Raw genomic sequence first — 16782 nt, 5'->3', positions numbered from 1 at the left:
ATGTTATTTTGCACGAAATATCGATTTCAACCCGTTTTTAAATTCTGAAATTTTTATCATAAAATCAAAAATTCGAATCAAATCTTTTCGTCTAAAAACGGGATTGAGTCAAGATTTATTTCTATTTTTTTTTTTAATAATGAACATTTTTTTTTCAAAATTTAAAATAAAATATTTTTTTTTTTGCTTTTTATTCGTAAGGCATATTTTCACTGTTTACTCCCTAAATATGCAAAAAATCAAATTATATCAAAACATGTTAATTTTTAATTTTTTTTTTTTTTTTAATAAAAAACGGAAATAATAATTTTTTTTTTTAGATTTTGATAAATCTCGGCCCAATCTCATTATTAGACGAAAAGATTTGATTCGAATTTCTGATTTTATAATACAAATTTCATAATTTTAAAACTGGTCGAAATCGATATTTCGTGAAAAATAACATAAAAACCTACATTTTTGGGGTATATATGTGTGATAAAAATTTCAAAAAAATGAAGGTCTTATATTAGACCAAAAGAAGTTTATAAAAAAAAATCGAAACATTTTGAGGAAGTCGGCGAAGACCGCGTGGTTTGACTCAGAATGCCCCACATGTACATATTGTCTAAAATTGTATACCGAGATTACTCAAAATAACAATTAAAAATATAAAAATTTACAAATTTATAAAAATAGTGTAAAAAAAAAATGAAGTGAGTAATATTTTTTATTGCTATTTTGAGTAGTTGCAGTTTGGCGTCAATGTGTAATGGGACGACCTTGTTCTAGTTTGAAGGTAAAATGTTTACGAAAAAAAGGATTGAAATGTCATAATAGTACGGATATATATATATATATATATATGTATTATATTGTGATTTTTTCACCAATAGTCAAGGGTTTCATATAAAACATTTCAGTTATCAACTCCTTCGTCTAGTGAAATTATCTAACCTTTTCTCGAATTCGTTCTTTCAAGTGTTCTTGGTTAATTTCAAATATGAGTTATGATAAGATAATGTAATTTTGCCTAATCTTACCGCACGATTTTTCAGCACCTAAAATTCTCTGTTTTGATAAGTCTTATCAAATTTACCTATTTCAGATCAATTTAGTTCCGTGATCAGGAAAATTATATTTTTAGACATGTTTTACAGCGTGCTTAGTATTTTGCTGTTACAGACATAGTATAAATCACTAATGGACCAGTTTATTCGATTAAGTTAAAATTAATTTTCTGCGTAAATTATAGCCTAGTAAATAGTAATAGCTAAAATATGTACCTACCCTTAGGCCTTAAAAGATGAAATGTTGATTTGTTTATCCTTGGTACTCGACAGTGGCGTATTTATGGGAAATAGATCCCCCCCCCCACCCATGGCCTTTTTTTTATAGCGAATTTTTCCAGTACACATATACTTTTATCTGTTTTTAAAATATTCGTAATCGGTATCGCTCGCATATAGGCCGGCTTTAGATATTTTGGAAGGTGTATATTATTTTGTATTTATTCACATTTTTTAGGATTTAATTGTATTTTCAAATCCACTAGTATAATGATAGAAAAAAAAGATGTGATTGGTTTTCAAAAGCTTGTAGAGTTTTATTCCTTAACAATTGGCCAACATTCTAGCATGTTTAAAATGTGGAGAGCAAAGTTAATTACTGAAAACATTTGAAGAGCTACGGGGAAAAAAGATGAATGTCAATTTTTTTTTGATTTGCCTTATTCAATGCGGAATGCGAAAAAGGACCTTGTCTTGTTGACAATGTTGATTTCGAGAAAAACGCCCAAACATCAGTATTAAGGCCGAAAATATAGATTTCTCACTAAGTATCGATAATTGTACCTTAGAGCCTCTAGGAATTAGGATATAGACTATAGTAAACAACGAGTCAAATTCAATAATTGCCAAAATTAGTTAAAATCAATCTCGTGAATAGGGTCTTCTATGTAGCCGAGTACAAAATTGTAAACTAGGTAATTTTTTTGTTTCTAAAGATGTATACGATCTTCATTCGTTAAAAATCAATCAAGATTTAGAAAAAAAAACTTACTCAATGACCAATGTAATAAAATGCTGAAAGAGGTCTCTTTTCGTTTTCCGCATCATACATATACAGGTGATCAACTTATCGTGAACCACTCAATATCTCACTAGGTTTAATAAGAAAATACACTTTTTTTTACACATTATTTTTATGTAATGTGATATCATTTTTCACTATTTGTTTTGTTTTTACCCCCTCCAAACTTATTTTTTTTGATAGCAACTTGTGTAACTTAAATAGTAGCGCATACATTTCATTATCTTTTTAAATTGAGAATAATGTACTAAAAATGTTGACTAGTCGATAACCAGATTTGGATAACTATTTTTGAAGTTATTGTAGTTTCAAGTTTAGGGCAGGAGAAAAGGTGGAGTGTAGTAATATTTTTATCTGCGCGAATTTCCCAACCGCATTTCCCCTCCCATCAAAACTTTTAAACTCTTATAACTTTAAAAATAGTTATCTAAAACTGGTTATCGACCAGCCAAATTTGTTTTTACATTATTCTTAATTTAAAAAGTTAATGAAATGTATGCGTTACCATTTAAGTTTTAAAAGTTGGAAGGGAGTAAAAACAAAACAAAAATTGTGAGAAATTGCGATCACATTATATAAAAACATTATAGAAAATAAAAATTAAATTATTAATTAATCTCAGTGAGCTATTGAGTGGTTCGCTATAAATCATATAATGACCCATAACGAAAGAACGTTTGAAGCTACCATACGCGGATTTCTTTAAAAATTATCCTGCATGTCTGTTACGATGAAAAGAATGTTCTCAAATGCATTAAAATTTAGTTTATAATCTAAAAAGTTGTTTTTGTCGTATTGCCAAAAGTTTGATAAAAGTCGAAAAAACAATTAAAAACTACCACCACGGTATTCAAAATAGTTGAAATAATTATACCTGTGTAAAAATAAGATAATTTTTCGTTTTATCGATTTTTCTATGAACTTTACATATGTTTTTCTACGCGTTTTTATGGAGAACCCGCAAAATTCTTAAGTTTTGAGCAACATTAAAAACTTAACTTTTTAGATTATAATTTGTAAACTCAATATTAATTAATGACTTACTGTTACTCGATAAAATAAATCAATATTTTTTTCAAAAAGCTGAGAAATGTTTACATAAGAAATTGATTTTCAATCATTTTTTTGATCGCCGAAGATACTATTGAAACGTTTTGAAACAACTAAAAATACTTTTTATAGAAAAATAATCGTAATAAAAATTTGAGAACTTTCTTTTTATCTTAGCAGACATGCAGTGTTATGTTCAAAGAAATTCGCGTGTGGTCGCTCCAAACGTTCATTCGTATTTGGCGTTTTGGTCCATGTATATATATACCTGTCGAAATAGTGGTGAAGAATAGGTGTTTTTTGGTACATTAAGTACAAAGTTATCAGTACCAAAAAAACACCTATTTTTCACCGGACATTTTGACAAGTGTGAAATTGTGGGTATGGTGTACGTGTTCATCAAACTCAAAGCTATAAAACTATCAAAACTTCAGATTAAACTAAAGAGTAGGAAAAAAGTTTTACATTGATCTGTGCACAGGTGTTAAAATCCTTATTTAACATATCCCATTTAAATTGTATAGGGGGCGTCGAGGTTAAAATTCGAAAATATACTTTTTAATAACCATCTTAATATATTGAATTTATTTTATAAAGTTTAACCTTTAAACACTTATAACGTGAATTCACTACACAAGAGCATGGTCACCTGTATTTAGTTTAGTGAGTGACGACTATCATACAAACAGCTTTGTAACTTTATGATATTTACCTTTAGAGAATGGGTGTAAATCCAGATAGATTGACTGTTAGTAACGGTCAAAATGATATAAACCAAATGGGCCAAGTAATGTTGTTGAACGGTAAAAGTATGTTACACCCTTGGAAGACTGACGAATGCAATTCAGTCGGCGGAAGCGATGGTATGTTCTTTCCTAGAGATAAAGTGCAACGCGAAGAGCCTATTCATTTATTTCACAAAGACTCGTGTAGAAAACTACCATTAACATTCCAGTCCAAAGAAAAAGTAAAACATAAAAAATTGTTAATTTTGATTTAATATGGTTACAATTTTACAATAGTATTTTAAATAAATACAATTTTTTAAATTTTAGATTAAAAGTGGTGTTATTGGACATATTTACACATTATCACCATATGCTTTTAATAATTCTGCCCCCGAAAACAGTTGTTATTGCACACGTACACCATGTATGCCTGACGGTATATTCGACATGGGACCATGCTCAACTCGTAAGTACCTTATAAGTTATACTATTGTTAAAGCTTAAATTGTTATTTAAAAAAAAAAAATGTATGTATAAATTTTTTAGTTTCACCCGTAGTCATCTCTCGTGCTCATTTTCTCTATGCGGATCCTACTTTACTAGACGCAGTTGATGGTCTCAATCCTGATCCAGAAAAACACGAGTTCTTATGGCTCGTTGATCCAGTAAGTACTATTTAGGAACTAAAATTATATTTTAAACACAAAAACATGATTTTGTGTTTAGATACTTGGAATAACTATGGAAACTCAAATGAGGATACAGCTCAATATTCAAGTGCGCAACCCATATGGTTATGGTTCCTTAGTGAAAATACCTGACAACACCATACTACCATTCACTTGGTTGGAAATAGTACGTGCTTATATTATATTTGTGCATTAACATAGTCAAATATCGTTCCCTGTTAAACATTATTTTACTTCTACAGAAAACAGGAAAAATATCACCAAAGTTGAATAGTGCTCTGTTTCATTTAACTTTTACCGTCCAGTGGATACAAATGTTCCTAATGTGTTTAAGTCTAGCTGGTCTATTAGGGACATCTTTTTGTCTCTTACGATTTCTAACTAGACGTTTAAATACGAAGATGGTAATAATTACAAATGAAATCCAACCAATCAATACACCATGTGAAAAAATTCCTATTGTTTAATTAGCTTTTTTATTGTTTGTTTTTAATTTAAATATGAGAAGTGTTTTTTTCATTATATAAATATTTATTACAAATCATTGTATATAAAAATTCTTTTTAAATATTAAAATTTAGGTACTATAATTTATAAATTTTGATGTACATCTTGGCTACAACTTCTTTTATATAGTATGCCAAATCAAACTTTCGAAATTTATTTAAAATACATAAGCCATAAATAACGAATTATGTACTTTTAAGATAAACTTTAAATACTTAAATCAATTTTTTTTACTTTTAAATATATTTGTACGCTTTGATTTGATTAGTACCTAATGAAATGTATACTATGAATGTTATTATAATTGTATAATCACAAATCTCAACTAATGTTACATGCTTTGTTCACATGTGGGAATTTAGAAAATCTTTGTATTTTTGTTAATATTCTGTCAATATAATATCAATTTGAAATAATTTAAATATGATAGAATTATTTCAAAGTTAAAAAATAATGCTTTGTGCTTAATATAATTTATGACCGTTAATACAGTATCATGCAAAATTTAATTTAGGTACCAGTGGCGTTGGAGTGTACTTAAGTGTAGCCTAGACTACAAAAGCAAGTTTAGCCTGAACCTTTTTTTTTGTAACAATATTATTTTTTAACAATGTTTGTTCACCCTAGCGCTAACTACTAGCTAAATGATCTCAAACAGTTTGTCGATTTCTTCAGCTTGGTGAATCAGCTGGTGTATTCCTTTCGATAATAAAATCTATTGGGAAATTAAAAATATTTCCTGTTTTATCCTTTCTTTTAATTTTTATGATATACTTGGATTTTCTTGTTGTAAGGAAATAAAATACAATTCTAATTTTGAGTTAAATTAATATGAATAATAAAAACTGTTCTAATAATTTTTGAATGTAAAATTTTCTCTTTGCAAATAATAATAAGATAATTAATGGTTATGTTTATGGCTCAAACAGTTATTATGGAAATTGGACATAAAACATTTCTACTTGTCGCATAGCCTATGCTACATAATTTTTTTTTTAAATTTAATATTAATGTTGATTTTATCAATATTTAAAAAAAAAAATTTAACCTTTCATTGTATATCTCTATTGTAGGTCTAGTATGACCATAACCTACCTCATTTAGACTAATACAAATTATCAAATTTTTTCATAAGGTATTTTTTGTAAGCAGTTAAACTATAATAATAATAATGTAATAAATAAATGTAATTGTAATGTTATTGCACTTGAATTATTCAAAAGGACAAATGATAAAATTAAATCAACTAACAGACAAACATAAAAATTTAACTAATGAGAAATTGTTGATAAGTAAAACCTAGAATGTATTTTTAAAACTATTGGTTCTATCTAGCCATTAAGCCCTTTAGCTGTTGCAAAATTCTGCTGCTAACAAGATTTTTGCGGCCAACTTTGGCTTTAAATAACATTGTAATAAAATATTTTTTGTAAGAGACCGCTAAAAGTATTCACTATGTTGGCAGAATGGTTAGCATGTCATTACACCTTTAATATAACAATATTTGTATAAAATGTATTTTTACATTCTGCATGTTCTATGTGCAGTAAGTCATGCACCTAGTTATATTAATAGTCATTAAAAATAAATTATAAAATTGTCATACACATGATAAATAAAGATGTATGATTGCTATTGAAATTAAGGTAAATCATTATATCAATAATTTAACTACACGTTTTAACCCTTTCATTACCGAATTAATTTTTTTGAAAAAAAAATGTTCCGTGTTCATATCTTTAATTAGTTGTACACAGTAAATCACAAAAGAGAAAATAAAGTCATGTCCATTGCAATAGACAGTGGTAGTGAAAGGGTAACTACTTAACGTAGTTATCGCATATCTTTTTTATAAAAATATATTAATGACTCATTTTTGCTAAATAATAATATGAAGGTACCTAAATATTTATTGGTAAACAATAGTATTGTTTATAATTGAATATTTGTGTAAAATAAAATGTAAACATTTATACTACATTTAAATAAAATTGTACTTTTTAAGAGTATATTTATTTGCGATTCCAAATTAAAAAAAAATTATATCAAAAAAAAAAATTATATCAATATCAATAACTTAAAAATTATAACAAAGTACTGATAGGATTTAAGTGAAAACCAGTAGCAGTATACATATTAATACATAATTGGATCTTATATTAAACTATTAAGCACAATTGTAGATATGGTTATCCGTTATAGTTCCTGTGAAAAATAACAGCAACAAAATATCAAGATAGGTATATAAAATCAATAATATTTCGACAATTTCTTTTTATTATAATCATTGTAATAGATAAATAAACACAAATGGAATAAAAAAAATGTGACAATAATAATTTAAAAATAATTAACAACAAAACAAAATAATAAACCTAAAATAACTTATAAGTGATAAACATTATGAGTATACAATTTCGCGTAATAATTACCATAGAGTAAGTACTTATGTTAGTAACAACATTTTTTTATTACATTTAATTAATCATTTTATTTAACAGATTTTATCAATGTATACAAGTCACAGTTTAGTAAGCCACAAGTACATATATTATACGTATATATACATATATCATATACATCAGCTTATTTAGTAAAGGATGTATCTCCAAAAAAATCAATTTTCGGCATATTACACTATTTGAAAGAAAAAAAACTGCGTCGTGTCTGGTATAATAATAATTATACTTCATTTTTTTTTTCTATGAAATTTTTTAATAAATAGTAAGCAATTGTTACTGAAATAAATAGAATAAATTTAAAGTTTTTTCCTTTTAGTGTGAAATTTGGTATTTTGGAGTTACGTTTATACAGGATGGCCCACGAAGATTTGACAAATTTTTAAACTTTTGTTCTAGTGAATATTTTTGAGATTTTTTTTTAAAATAAGTTAAGGTAGGTAAGCGCGCAGATAAAAATAACTCTACGCGGTTTCCTCTACCGCACTCCACCTCCCGTCACCAGTCATCCTCACTTTCAAATGAGTATAACTTTTGATCGGATGAATAAAAATACAAATTTTTTTTCACCAATTATTTTGAATAAAATGGTTATCTTGAAAAAAAAAAAAAAATGTAATAAAAAAAATTAAAAAAAAAAAACAGGTAAGTGCAATAAAAACCGTGACGCTTATAGCGCAAATGAGTGTAACTTATTTTTAAAAAAAATCTCAAAAATATTCACAAGAACAAGTTTAAAAATTTGTCAAAATTTCGTGGGCCACCCTGTATAAATATATATATATAGGCACACACACACATTCAATTTTAACTTTTTATATATTTTGCCGTTAAAAAATTCAATAAAGATTAGCACAAATTGGTGCATAAATTTTAAAAAAAATCATTTTATAACTAATAGACACTATGATGAATAATACAAATTAAAAAAAAAAATTACAGGTATTTAATACCTAGTGTTTTAAACTAAAATAGTTGATGTTTACTTTTAAAAATATTAAAAGTTTATAATGATGTACCAATAATTAGATCGCTCTGATCATTGACTAGAAAATGGTACACGAAACTAGTTTTTTTTCTAGACATAGAGGTTTTGGCATGCCCAGACTTATCTAAACGTGATCTTGGTGGGTCTCGAATAAATATTTCCCCAAATACAGAAGCTGTGACATTTGAATAAAAAATATATGAATATAAATATATATAAAAGAAATCATAATATGTTAGCTTACCAATTGTTTTTGTGTCCAAATTATTGTCATTGACATGATTTAAAAGTTCTTGTAAGAACGCACAAAGGTACAAAAAAACATTTTTACTTCTTTCTGGAAGTTGCGATATAATCTAAAAGTATTTAAAAATTAAATTCATAAATTAACATAATAACAAACCAAGTATGTCTTACTTGTTTACACTGACTGTAGTTAGAAACGGCTGATAAACAAGCAGAATGTAAATTATAGGGTATGATCGGTTCTGATGTGCTATCAAGTAATATTAGTAAAGTTTCAGCCACAGAATGCACGCTTCCAGCTGTTATTTGAAAATGACAGAAGAGAAATATTTATTGAAAAAAAATTTAATAAAATAATAAAAATAATATGCCTACGCATCGAGTCTGGAGAGCCAGTGTCTAACCAGTTACGAATTTGAATAAATTCTGATCTTAAACCAGATTGTTCAAACAAATGTTCTTGCTTCAGCCCATGTCGATATAAGTGGTCAACAAGGTACCAAACTTCTTTAGGTACTGGGTATGGATCTAAAGGTAAATTATTTTTATTGTTTTCCTAAAAATAATAAGAAATTTTTTAACTTTTACAAATAAATTGTATACAATGAAAATTGTAATTTGTTGTTATGTCCAAGCTAAAATTTTACCAGTTCCATAAGTGTGCCAAGTGGTATTTCTTTTATTGGAACTTTTAAGTAGCATAGTGTTTCTAGAGAACAGCCAAAACAACTACGTTCATATGAACCTAAAAACAACCCACAAAAATGTTATGAGTATTCATTTTGTGTTCTGCGATTGTAAAGCAGCATGTGTGTTAAAGATATACTATGCTGATAAAAGAATCAATCTCGCTAATGTATACCCCAATATTCCTCACAATATAATATTAGAAGCACTGAAAGAACACAATATTACTCCTACCAGCCCTATATCAATTCTTCATACAGGATTACCCATCAAAGGCTTTACTTATAATTTGAGTTTTAGATGCCAAATGTATTTTTTACTCAAAGACGAATATAAAATACCTAGCTCACAACTAATTAATTTTGAAAATTCAAACTACTGCATTTTTCTCTTTATTAATGAAGTAACTCATTTTTTATGCAAACTCCAAACAAAGATAAAACACAAAACTCTAATCCCTCTAAAAAACCAAACAGATTTTTTTTTAGGTAACATAGATGACCGTAAGACACCAATCAAAGAGTTCTTTGACAAGGACATTAAATTACACTTAAATTGAATACAATTAAAGATACAGTTGAAAATGACCAGAAAATTTGGATCAGAATGTGTAATTAACCAATACAATATCTCATTACAAACTATGGTGTTAATAGTTGAAGAAGTAAACCAAACCTCAATTGAGTAGTTAAAAAATTAGAATGAGGTGCCTTCAACATAAATTATTCCAAAAATGTATAGATCAATCCAACAGATTTGTACCTAAATTATGGCTATCACAAAGCAACATAAATAAATTGTATTATATATATATATTACCGGACAAGGTGATGAACGGAGGACGGGATTGGAAAACAAGAGCGGTGGATAGGGAAGGCTGGAGGATTAGATGTGTGATGGGATGGTCTTGATGGCCGGAAAACCCAAGAAGAAGAAGAAGAAGAAGTTGTCATATGGCAACATCAAATTTTTTCAAAATCTAAGTACAATTTTTTTTTTTTTTTAAATAAAAAAAATAATAAGAAACAAGCACCCAAGACACCAATTATTGAAAAAAAAACTCTGGCTTTAATGGATAAAGCACACTCAGTAATAATAACCACCACAAAATATTTTCCCAAAATTGGTAGTAGCTATCAACCATGATTTTGGTAACCAGTTGTCTTTACAGGTATATTATAATATTAAATTTACATAATTGATCTAAACACAATTTTAAATTCTAGTACTTGAGCTATTACAACACAAAAATAAAAAACTGGAGGGAATGTTTCAAAGTTTAAAGCCATAATGCTAAAATGACACCATAGACTGGAAATATTATAATGAATTATTATTATAAAGATAAACAATAGTGGTTAAACTTACTTTTGAAGTAGTATGCAAAAACTTTATTTATTTATTTTCTAAAAAATGCAACCACAATGTCAAATAACTGTCTTTTTTAAACACATATTTTACATACCAAAATAATGTTTTTATTTATAACTTACAACTAAAAGTAAGTAGGTAAGTTATTTAACTTCCGTCCTACCATTATTTTAAACCTTAAAAAAAATGTATAAAAAAAATTTTTACTCATGACTTCAAAAGTAAGTTGTTCAATTTTCATCTTTATTATTATTTTTAACATAAAAAAGTAGTTTTGAAAAAATAGAGATTTTGACAGTTATAGGGTTTTGAAAAAATGAAGTTCTTACTTATAACTTCAAACGTAAGTCAGACTGCTAAAATCTGACTTCATCTTTATTTTCAGTATAAAAAAATACAGATATTAATAAAAAGTGTTTATAGAAATACTAGACTGTGACTTAAACTGCATGTATTACAAACTCTAATTTACACTTCTCCAGTCTATAATAGAAAAGTAAGTGGCTACCGAGCTACGTGTTAACACCAAAATTAAGGCCTAAGATTTTAGGTAGATCATTTTTTATGATTTGGAACTAATATAGGGGGCATTTTGGTTAAAATTCCGAAAAATTTGCAAAATAAGAACCACTTATGTACATATTTTTTAAAAATTGTATTGTTCGTCTGTATGTTATGACATTAATTTTAATGCCTTGTTTAATTATCAATGCATATTCCTAATTATTATTATTTATAAGTACATACTTATGTGCTGTTTAATTAAAAAAGCCGGTACACGTTAATGTTAAAAATAAATAAATTATATAATTGTATGTAACCTGTAACAGTGATAAATATATCTTTGCCTCCTTCCAAGTGTAATACCAATATGTCGTACAATTTATCTTGACCACTGTTCATTTTATAAGCAGATTTTTTGTCCACCATAACTTCTAAGGTGATATCACATTTTTCACCTAAAAAAAATATTATTATTACAATTTTATGTAAAAAAAATACAACTTTAAAATCTTAAAAATTCTTGAGATTTTGATTTTTTAATAACTAAATCATATTTTAGAACAATATTTCTCCTAATATAGTTTTTTATTTTTTTTTTCGTTCGGCAAATTAAGCTAATAGGCTTATTTTTTAATTAAGGGGTTAAATTATTATCTTTAAGTTGGACCTTGTATGGTAGGCTAATATGGGTTGCCACATACTATTTTGGGTAGACACCCAACCAATGAAACAACAGTTCAAACGGTGCCTTGGGTAACACCCCAACCATTGTGCCCCCAACTAACTATGAACTATCAATGGCTTATAATTATTATATCATGAGATAATGGTTTCAAGACAGATTTGCGATCTGGGACGAGTCAGTCTGTTGCCCAAAAGGGAGATAGAGACTCCTTTTCATAGGACGATTGCTCGCCTGATAAAAAGTGTGCCTGTAACTGAGTGTCGAACGGCAACAGTGAGCGCTAACACACTGTTGCCTTACCCACTCGGGCCACTCCTCCTCTTCATCAATGGCTAGTTATAAATTAAAAACTAATAGTTTACTTTTAAATGATTTGTGATAATTTTATACAAATGTGTTAATTGTTTGATTTAATAAAAAATATACTATGCTACACAATTCACCTGGATCGATAAAATTCATAAAAGGTTCTATTCGCAACCACTCTTTACAATACGTTGAATCGTCCAACTTTCTAATGAATTCAAACTGAACAGGCACTTGCCCTGTATTAGCTACAGTGAGTTCTTTAATCTGAGATTCCATAAATTGAACATTTTCAAATATAATTTCTGTGTTATCGACCATTACTTGAGGTAGAAATTCATTTTCTACTTTATCTAGCTTTTTCATGATATCTTCATGAATTTTTCTGTATTTTGCCGTATCAACCACTTTTACCTACAAAAATAAAACAATATTTTTAATTGATGTCTAAAACCATAATGGTTTTTTATACTCACTTTAGACTCAAATAAAGCGCTAACAGGTTTATGATCACTTATTAATAAGTTAGGATGACTTCGATAAGCTAATTGCTTTATTGAACTGCCTTGCCACAATATGCGATCACACCATGCAGGAGCACGGTTTTTATCACTGACAACAAAAATAATTAGACGAGCATGAATAAAAATTTTAAATAATATAAAAATTTAGAAATACCTGCTATCCCATTCATTGGTACCAGAATCATATTTGTAAGTTGGGATAAAATGTATTGGACCTTCTTTATATCCTTTAAAAACATTTCCAATCCGATGTTGTTGTTTTAACTGATCTGCATCTAGTACGATTTTCAAATTGTTATTGCTTACCAAATCTTTTACAGAAGTTGCCGACATATCAGTTATGCGATAATTAAGATCTCCAAACCAAAAGACCTGACTGAAGTATACAAAATACAAATATATTTTAAAAATATATTTTCATAATGAAATGTTAGTTCTGTACTTATGATCTTTGATTGTTTTAGGTGGTGTGAAGTTAGAAAATAACATCCGAGAACATATGTTATGATAATCTTGATTGCGTCTTTCATACTCTTCTACGTGAGCCGCCAAATGTGAGTTGATAAAACAGAATGATGTATTGTGAAAATCCATCCTGATTGCAACTCCACCTTTATTACCCTAAAAGTAAAACTATTTGATTTACAATTATTTCAATTAATAAACAGCACATAACTTACTAATTTGCCCATTATTCCAGTGCCTACAGTATCGGTAGCAACATGTTTTATATGCTCCATATGTTTTTTCTTTACAAATACAATAAGCATCATGCCTACTAATCGGACTAATGCTACCTTTCGATAATTTGCACTTGTGTTCAGACTTTTAGAAACGGCTTGTCTAATATATTAGTAATTTATTATTATTAATAAAATAATATACATATTTGAATAGTTTTTATTTAATGAGTGATAGTTTAAATAGCAATAATAATAATTAAACAAAAATTATATTATTTGTTATTATTAATTAAAATGCATTTATTGAATCCAGTTTAGTAAAAATGTTTAACAATTTGACAAAATACCACAGTACTAACTACTAGTACTAAGTACTACTAATACTAAGTCACCTAACTGAAATGTCAGAGAATTGTCTGGCTACTATAACAGTTTACAAGATCAATCACACTTTAATCTCACAAAAATCTATTAACTAATTTTTAGTTTGAAATATAAATTTTAAATCTTTTAATTTTTATGTATAGTATTTTAAGTTTAAGGCGCAATTTTACTAATAAGTGTGGGGAGGTTAGGTTGAAAATATTGTAAAGCACTCTTCTATGTAACCTTCTGTAAACAATTTTGAGGATGCAAATTTCAAAAGTAAGGTAAAGTAGGTAAGGTTCACCTATGCCTTCCTTTAATTGAACCTTCCAGTATAGTCGGTGAAAACAACATTAAGAAGTTAAAAGAATCGGTCCAGTTATAAAAACTGTTTTATTTAATTACATTTGATTAAATTATGTTTTATTAAGTTAGGTTAAATTATTTTTATTAGTTTATGGTTTGTGACTAACACAAATAGTTATTAGCATTCCTGCGTGTTTTCATAACTTTTTTTAGAGAAATAACTTACAACCATTCTTCTTCTCGAGGAGAATCGTTAAACAGAAATGCTTCTTTGCTGAGATCAAGTTCTTGAAATCCAATAGCATAAATATCAGGAGATTCAGGATCAGAAATGAGCCAATCATTAAGTGATATTGTATTTGATTGGCCATTAACATTCCAAGTACCAATAAAAATTCTAAATTAGAAAATGAATAGTAAATTTAATAGCTTTATTATGTGATTAAATAATAAGGACCTGATTGTTTCTGCATTAGTATAATGTTCTTCATTCAATAACATCTGATGTTGTACAACACTTTCTCGCGAGTTGGGCGTATGGGCACCACTTGGAAAAGATATATCATTGTCTGACATAGCTATCTAAAGAGTAATAATATTTTCAGTATAATTAAAGAACAAAAATATTCATACAACATTAATGAAGGTATTATTACATTAGTTGTAATTTTTAAATTACTATGAGTGTTTTCGCCATTTATATTCATCATCATTCCCAATTCTAAATCAATATCATTGAAATTATATTTATTTAACCACGAAAAATCCAAAGATAGGTGGTTCTTTAAATAAACTAAAAAATAATTAAGTAATAATAAAAATATATTAAAAATAATATTTAATTTAAATAAATATTTTACTTTTCATAGCTTTGGATAACTCAGTAAAAAAGTGACTTGTTTCATCAGCTGATTCAATTCCAATAAATAATTTAACATTTTTAGATGAAATGCTAATACATATATCGCATTCAGTTCCATCAGAAGTGGTGTCTAGGATATATTATAAGTTTATTAGTATAATAATAATAATTTTTCAAAAAATAATTACAATTTTATAGTTTTTATTTTTGAAAACATTTATATTTATGTTATTGTACAATATATTAATATTACCTAATATTTATATTTTCTAGTATTTTCTAGGACGCTATCAACTTTTGAAACTTAAATGGGAATGTCTATATTTACCCAATTTTTTAAATGAAGAAGAGTATACTGAAAATGTTGACTGGTCGATAACCAGATTTAGATACTTCTTACTTAATTAAGGTTTAAAATTTAAGGCGATTTAATAAACAATTAAATTTGAATTATTATACATATATAATAATTATTTATAAAGTTTAAAATATACTTGCCTACATCACATTTAAAATCTTTGTCTATAGGCACAACAAAGTTGGTAGTGAGATCAGTGAAGGCCCGTGGTGGGTTTCTAGATGTTGAAAAAACAAACAAACCAAAAGAAGAGTTCCGTTCAACTAATACTAATAAACGATGTGTTTTAGGTGACCAGCTTTGTAATAACACTCCTTCATGAAGCTAAATATATAAAATAACATACATAATATGTATATACAAGTGTTAAATATTTACATTACCGCCACAACATTATCGCCGGAGTTCAATTTATCTTTTAATATTCCTGAAAGTTCCATTAAGATTTTAAAAAATAAAAATCATTTACATTTTTGGTATAAAATCACAGTAGTTTCTTCAATAAATCTTTGCAAGTACAGCTCAACCCTAACTAAGTAGGTTAAATAATTAATTCAAATATCGCTTTGATAATACAATTTAGTTACTACAAATCAACTGAACATACTGTATAGTGTATACCTACCATAGACTATAGAGTAATGAGTATAGAGTAATAATATATCTGAGCCGTTCCGTCAAAATATTGCTTCGATAAGTGACTCGATTTTGCAGTGGTAGCCATGACAAAATAGATAGGTATGATGTCAACTGTCGTGATACGCAGTATCAGCCATTTTGCTTTTCTCCAAACGTTATCAGGCGGTACTCGGTAGTAATAATCATGCTTGCCGCCTACGGCCTATCACAGTTCTGAATGCACATACATTTGTTAATAATTCGGTGAGGTAAGACCATAGACCTATAAAGATTTCTTTATAGGTCTATGGGTAAGACCACCTTGAGTAGGACATACATTAAAATAATTATTTTTTAATTAAAATTATAAATCTAAAAGTTATTTCATTGATTCTTTCTTACAAAAAACATTTCTAATTAACTTATATACCTTTAGTAGGTATCATACATTGTGTACTTAATGCCCAAAATGTATATAAACACATTGACGGTCATTACTGCTATAGCAGTAATATATTTTGACATTTTGGTGGCATTAGTGCTATAGTAGTAATATGAAAAATGCATGTTATGGTATTACAGCTATAGAAGTAATCTTTTAAATGGTATTAAATGATAAAGGAAACTCGACTATTGGGCGAACTATTCAGTATTGGAAATTTAAAAAATTATGAGTGTCCATCGACGTGTAAACCTAGGAATGGGATTATAAAAACATACACATTTGTATAGATATTTTTATAACCCAACCTTTGTGATTTAAGGTTTAGAATAG

At 27.6% G+C, this 16782-nt stretch overlaps 2 protein-coding genes across 8 annotated transcripts in view; one reads left to right on the top strand and one right to left on the bottom strand.

The window, feature by feature from the left end:
• Window positions 1–5230, top strand: part of LOC126839211 (lysosome membrane protein 2-like) — a 29417-nt gene extending 24187 nt beyond the window's left edge. For 4 of the 5 annotated variants that reach the window (XM_050574352.1, XM_050574353.1, XM_050574354.1 and 1 more), the window contains exons 7-11: window positions 3839–4087; window positions 4176–4314; window positions 4395–4513; window positions 4575–4703; window positions 4780–5230. In XM_050574352.1, the coding sequence (XP_050430309.1) occupies window positions 3839–4087; window positions 4176–4314; window positions 4395–4513; window positions 4575–4703; window positions 4780–5004 (861 nt within the window). In that variant the 3' untranslated portion in view covers window positions 5005–5230. The remainder of the gene's footprint in view (window positions 1–3838; window positions 4088–4175; window positions 4315–4394; window positions 4514–4574; window positions 4704–4779) is intronic. The other variant, XM_050574357.1, reaches the window with a different exon arrangement.
• Window positions 5231–8132: 2902 nt separating this feature from the next.
• On the bottom strand, window positions 8133–16313 carry LOC126839205 (inositol polyphosphate 5-phosphatase OCRL). Of its 3 annotated transcripts, none has more exons than XM_050574342.1 (18): window positions 15997–16313; window positions 15773–15921; window positions 15530–15713; window positions 15030–15161; window positions 14826–14962; window positions 14627–14751; window positions 14396–14566; window positions 13495–13657; window positions 13257–13435; window positions 12969–13190; window positions 12767–12902; window positions 12428–12704; window positions 11617–11754; window positions 9385–9482; window positions 9113–9293; window positions 8909–9036; window positions 8736–8847; window positions 8133–8666 (listed from the first exon to the last, which is right to left on the bottom strand). In XM_050574342.1, exons 2-18 carry the CDS (start codon window positions 15827–15829, stop codon window positions 8509–8511), a joined length of 2598 nt encoding a protein of 865 aa, XP_050430299.1. In that variant the 5' UTR covers window positions 15830–15921; window positions 15997–16313; the 3' UTR covers window positions 8133–8508. The 3 variants fall into 3 exon arrangements, with proteins under 3 accessions (XP_050430299.1, XP_050430298.1, XP_050430300.1); XM_050574341.1 differs by having other exon boundaries at window positions 16015–16313; XM_050574343.1 differs by lacking the exons at window positions 15530–15713; window positions 15773–15921; window positions 15997–16313 and adding an exon at window positions 15285–15445.
• Between the last annotated feature and the right edge of the window lie 469 nt (window positions 16314–16782).

This window comes from Adelges cooleyi, unplaced genomic scaffold (assembly GCF_023614345.1).
Source record: "Adelges cooleyi isolate 19-005CV unplaced genomic scaffold, UGA_ACOO_1.1 ACOO_flye_CR_arks_rails_tigmint_CR_PRNA_30, whole genome shotgun sequence".
In the NCBI taxonomy this organism is placed as follows: Eukaryota; Metazoa; Arthropoda; class Insecta; order Hemiptera; family Adelgidae; genus Adelges; species Adelges cooleyi.
Note: the sequence above shows the minus strand (reverse complement) of the source record. Positions and strands in the feature narration are given on the sequence as shown.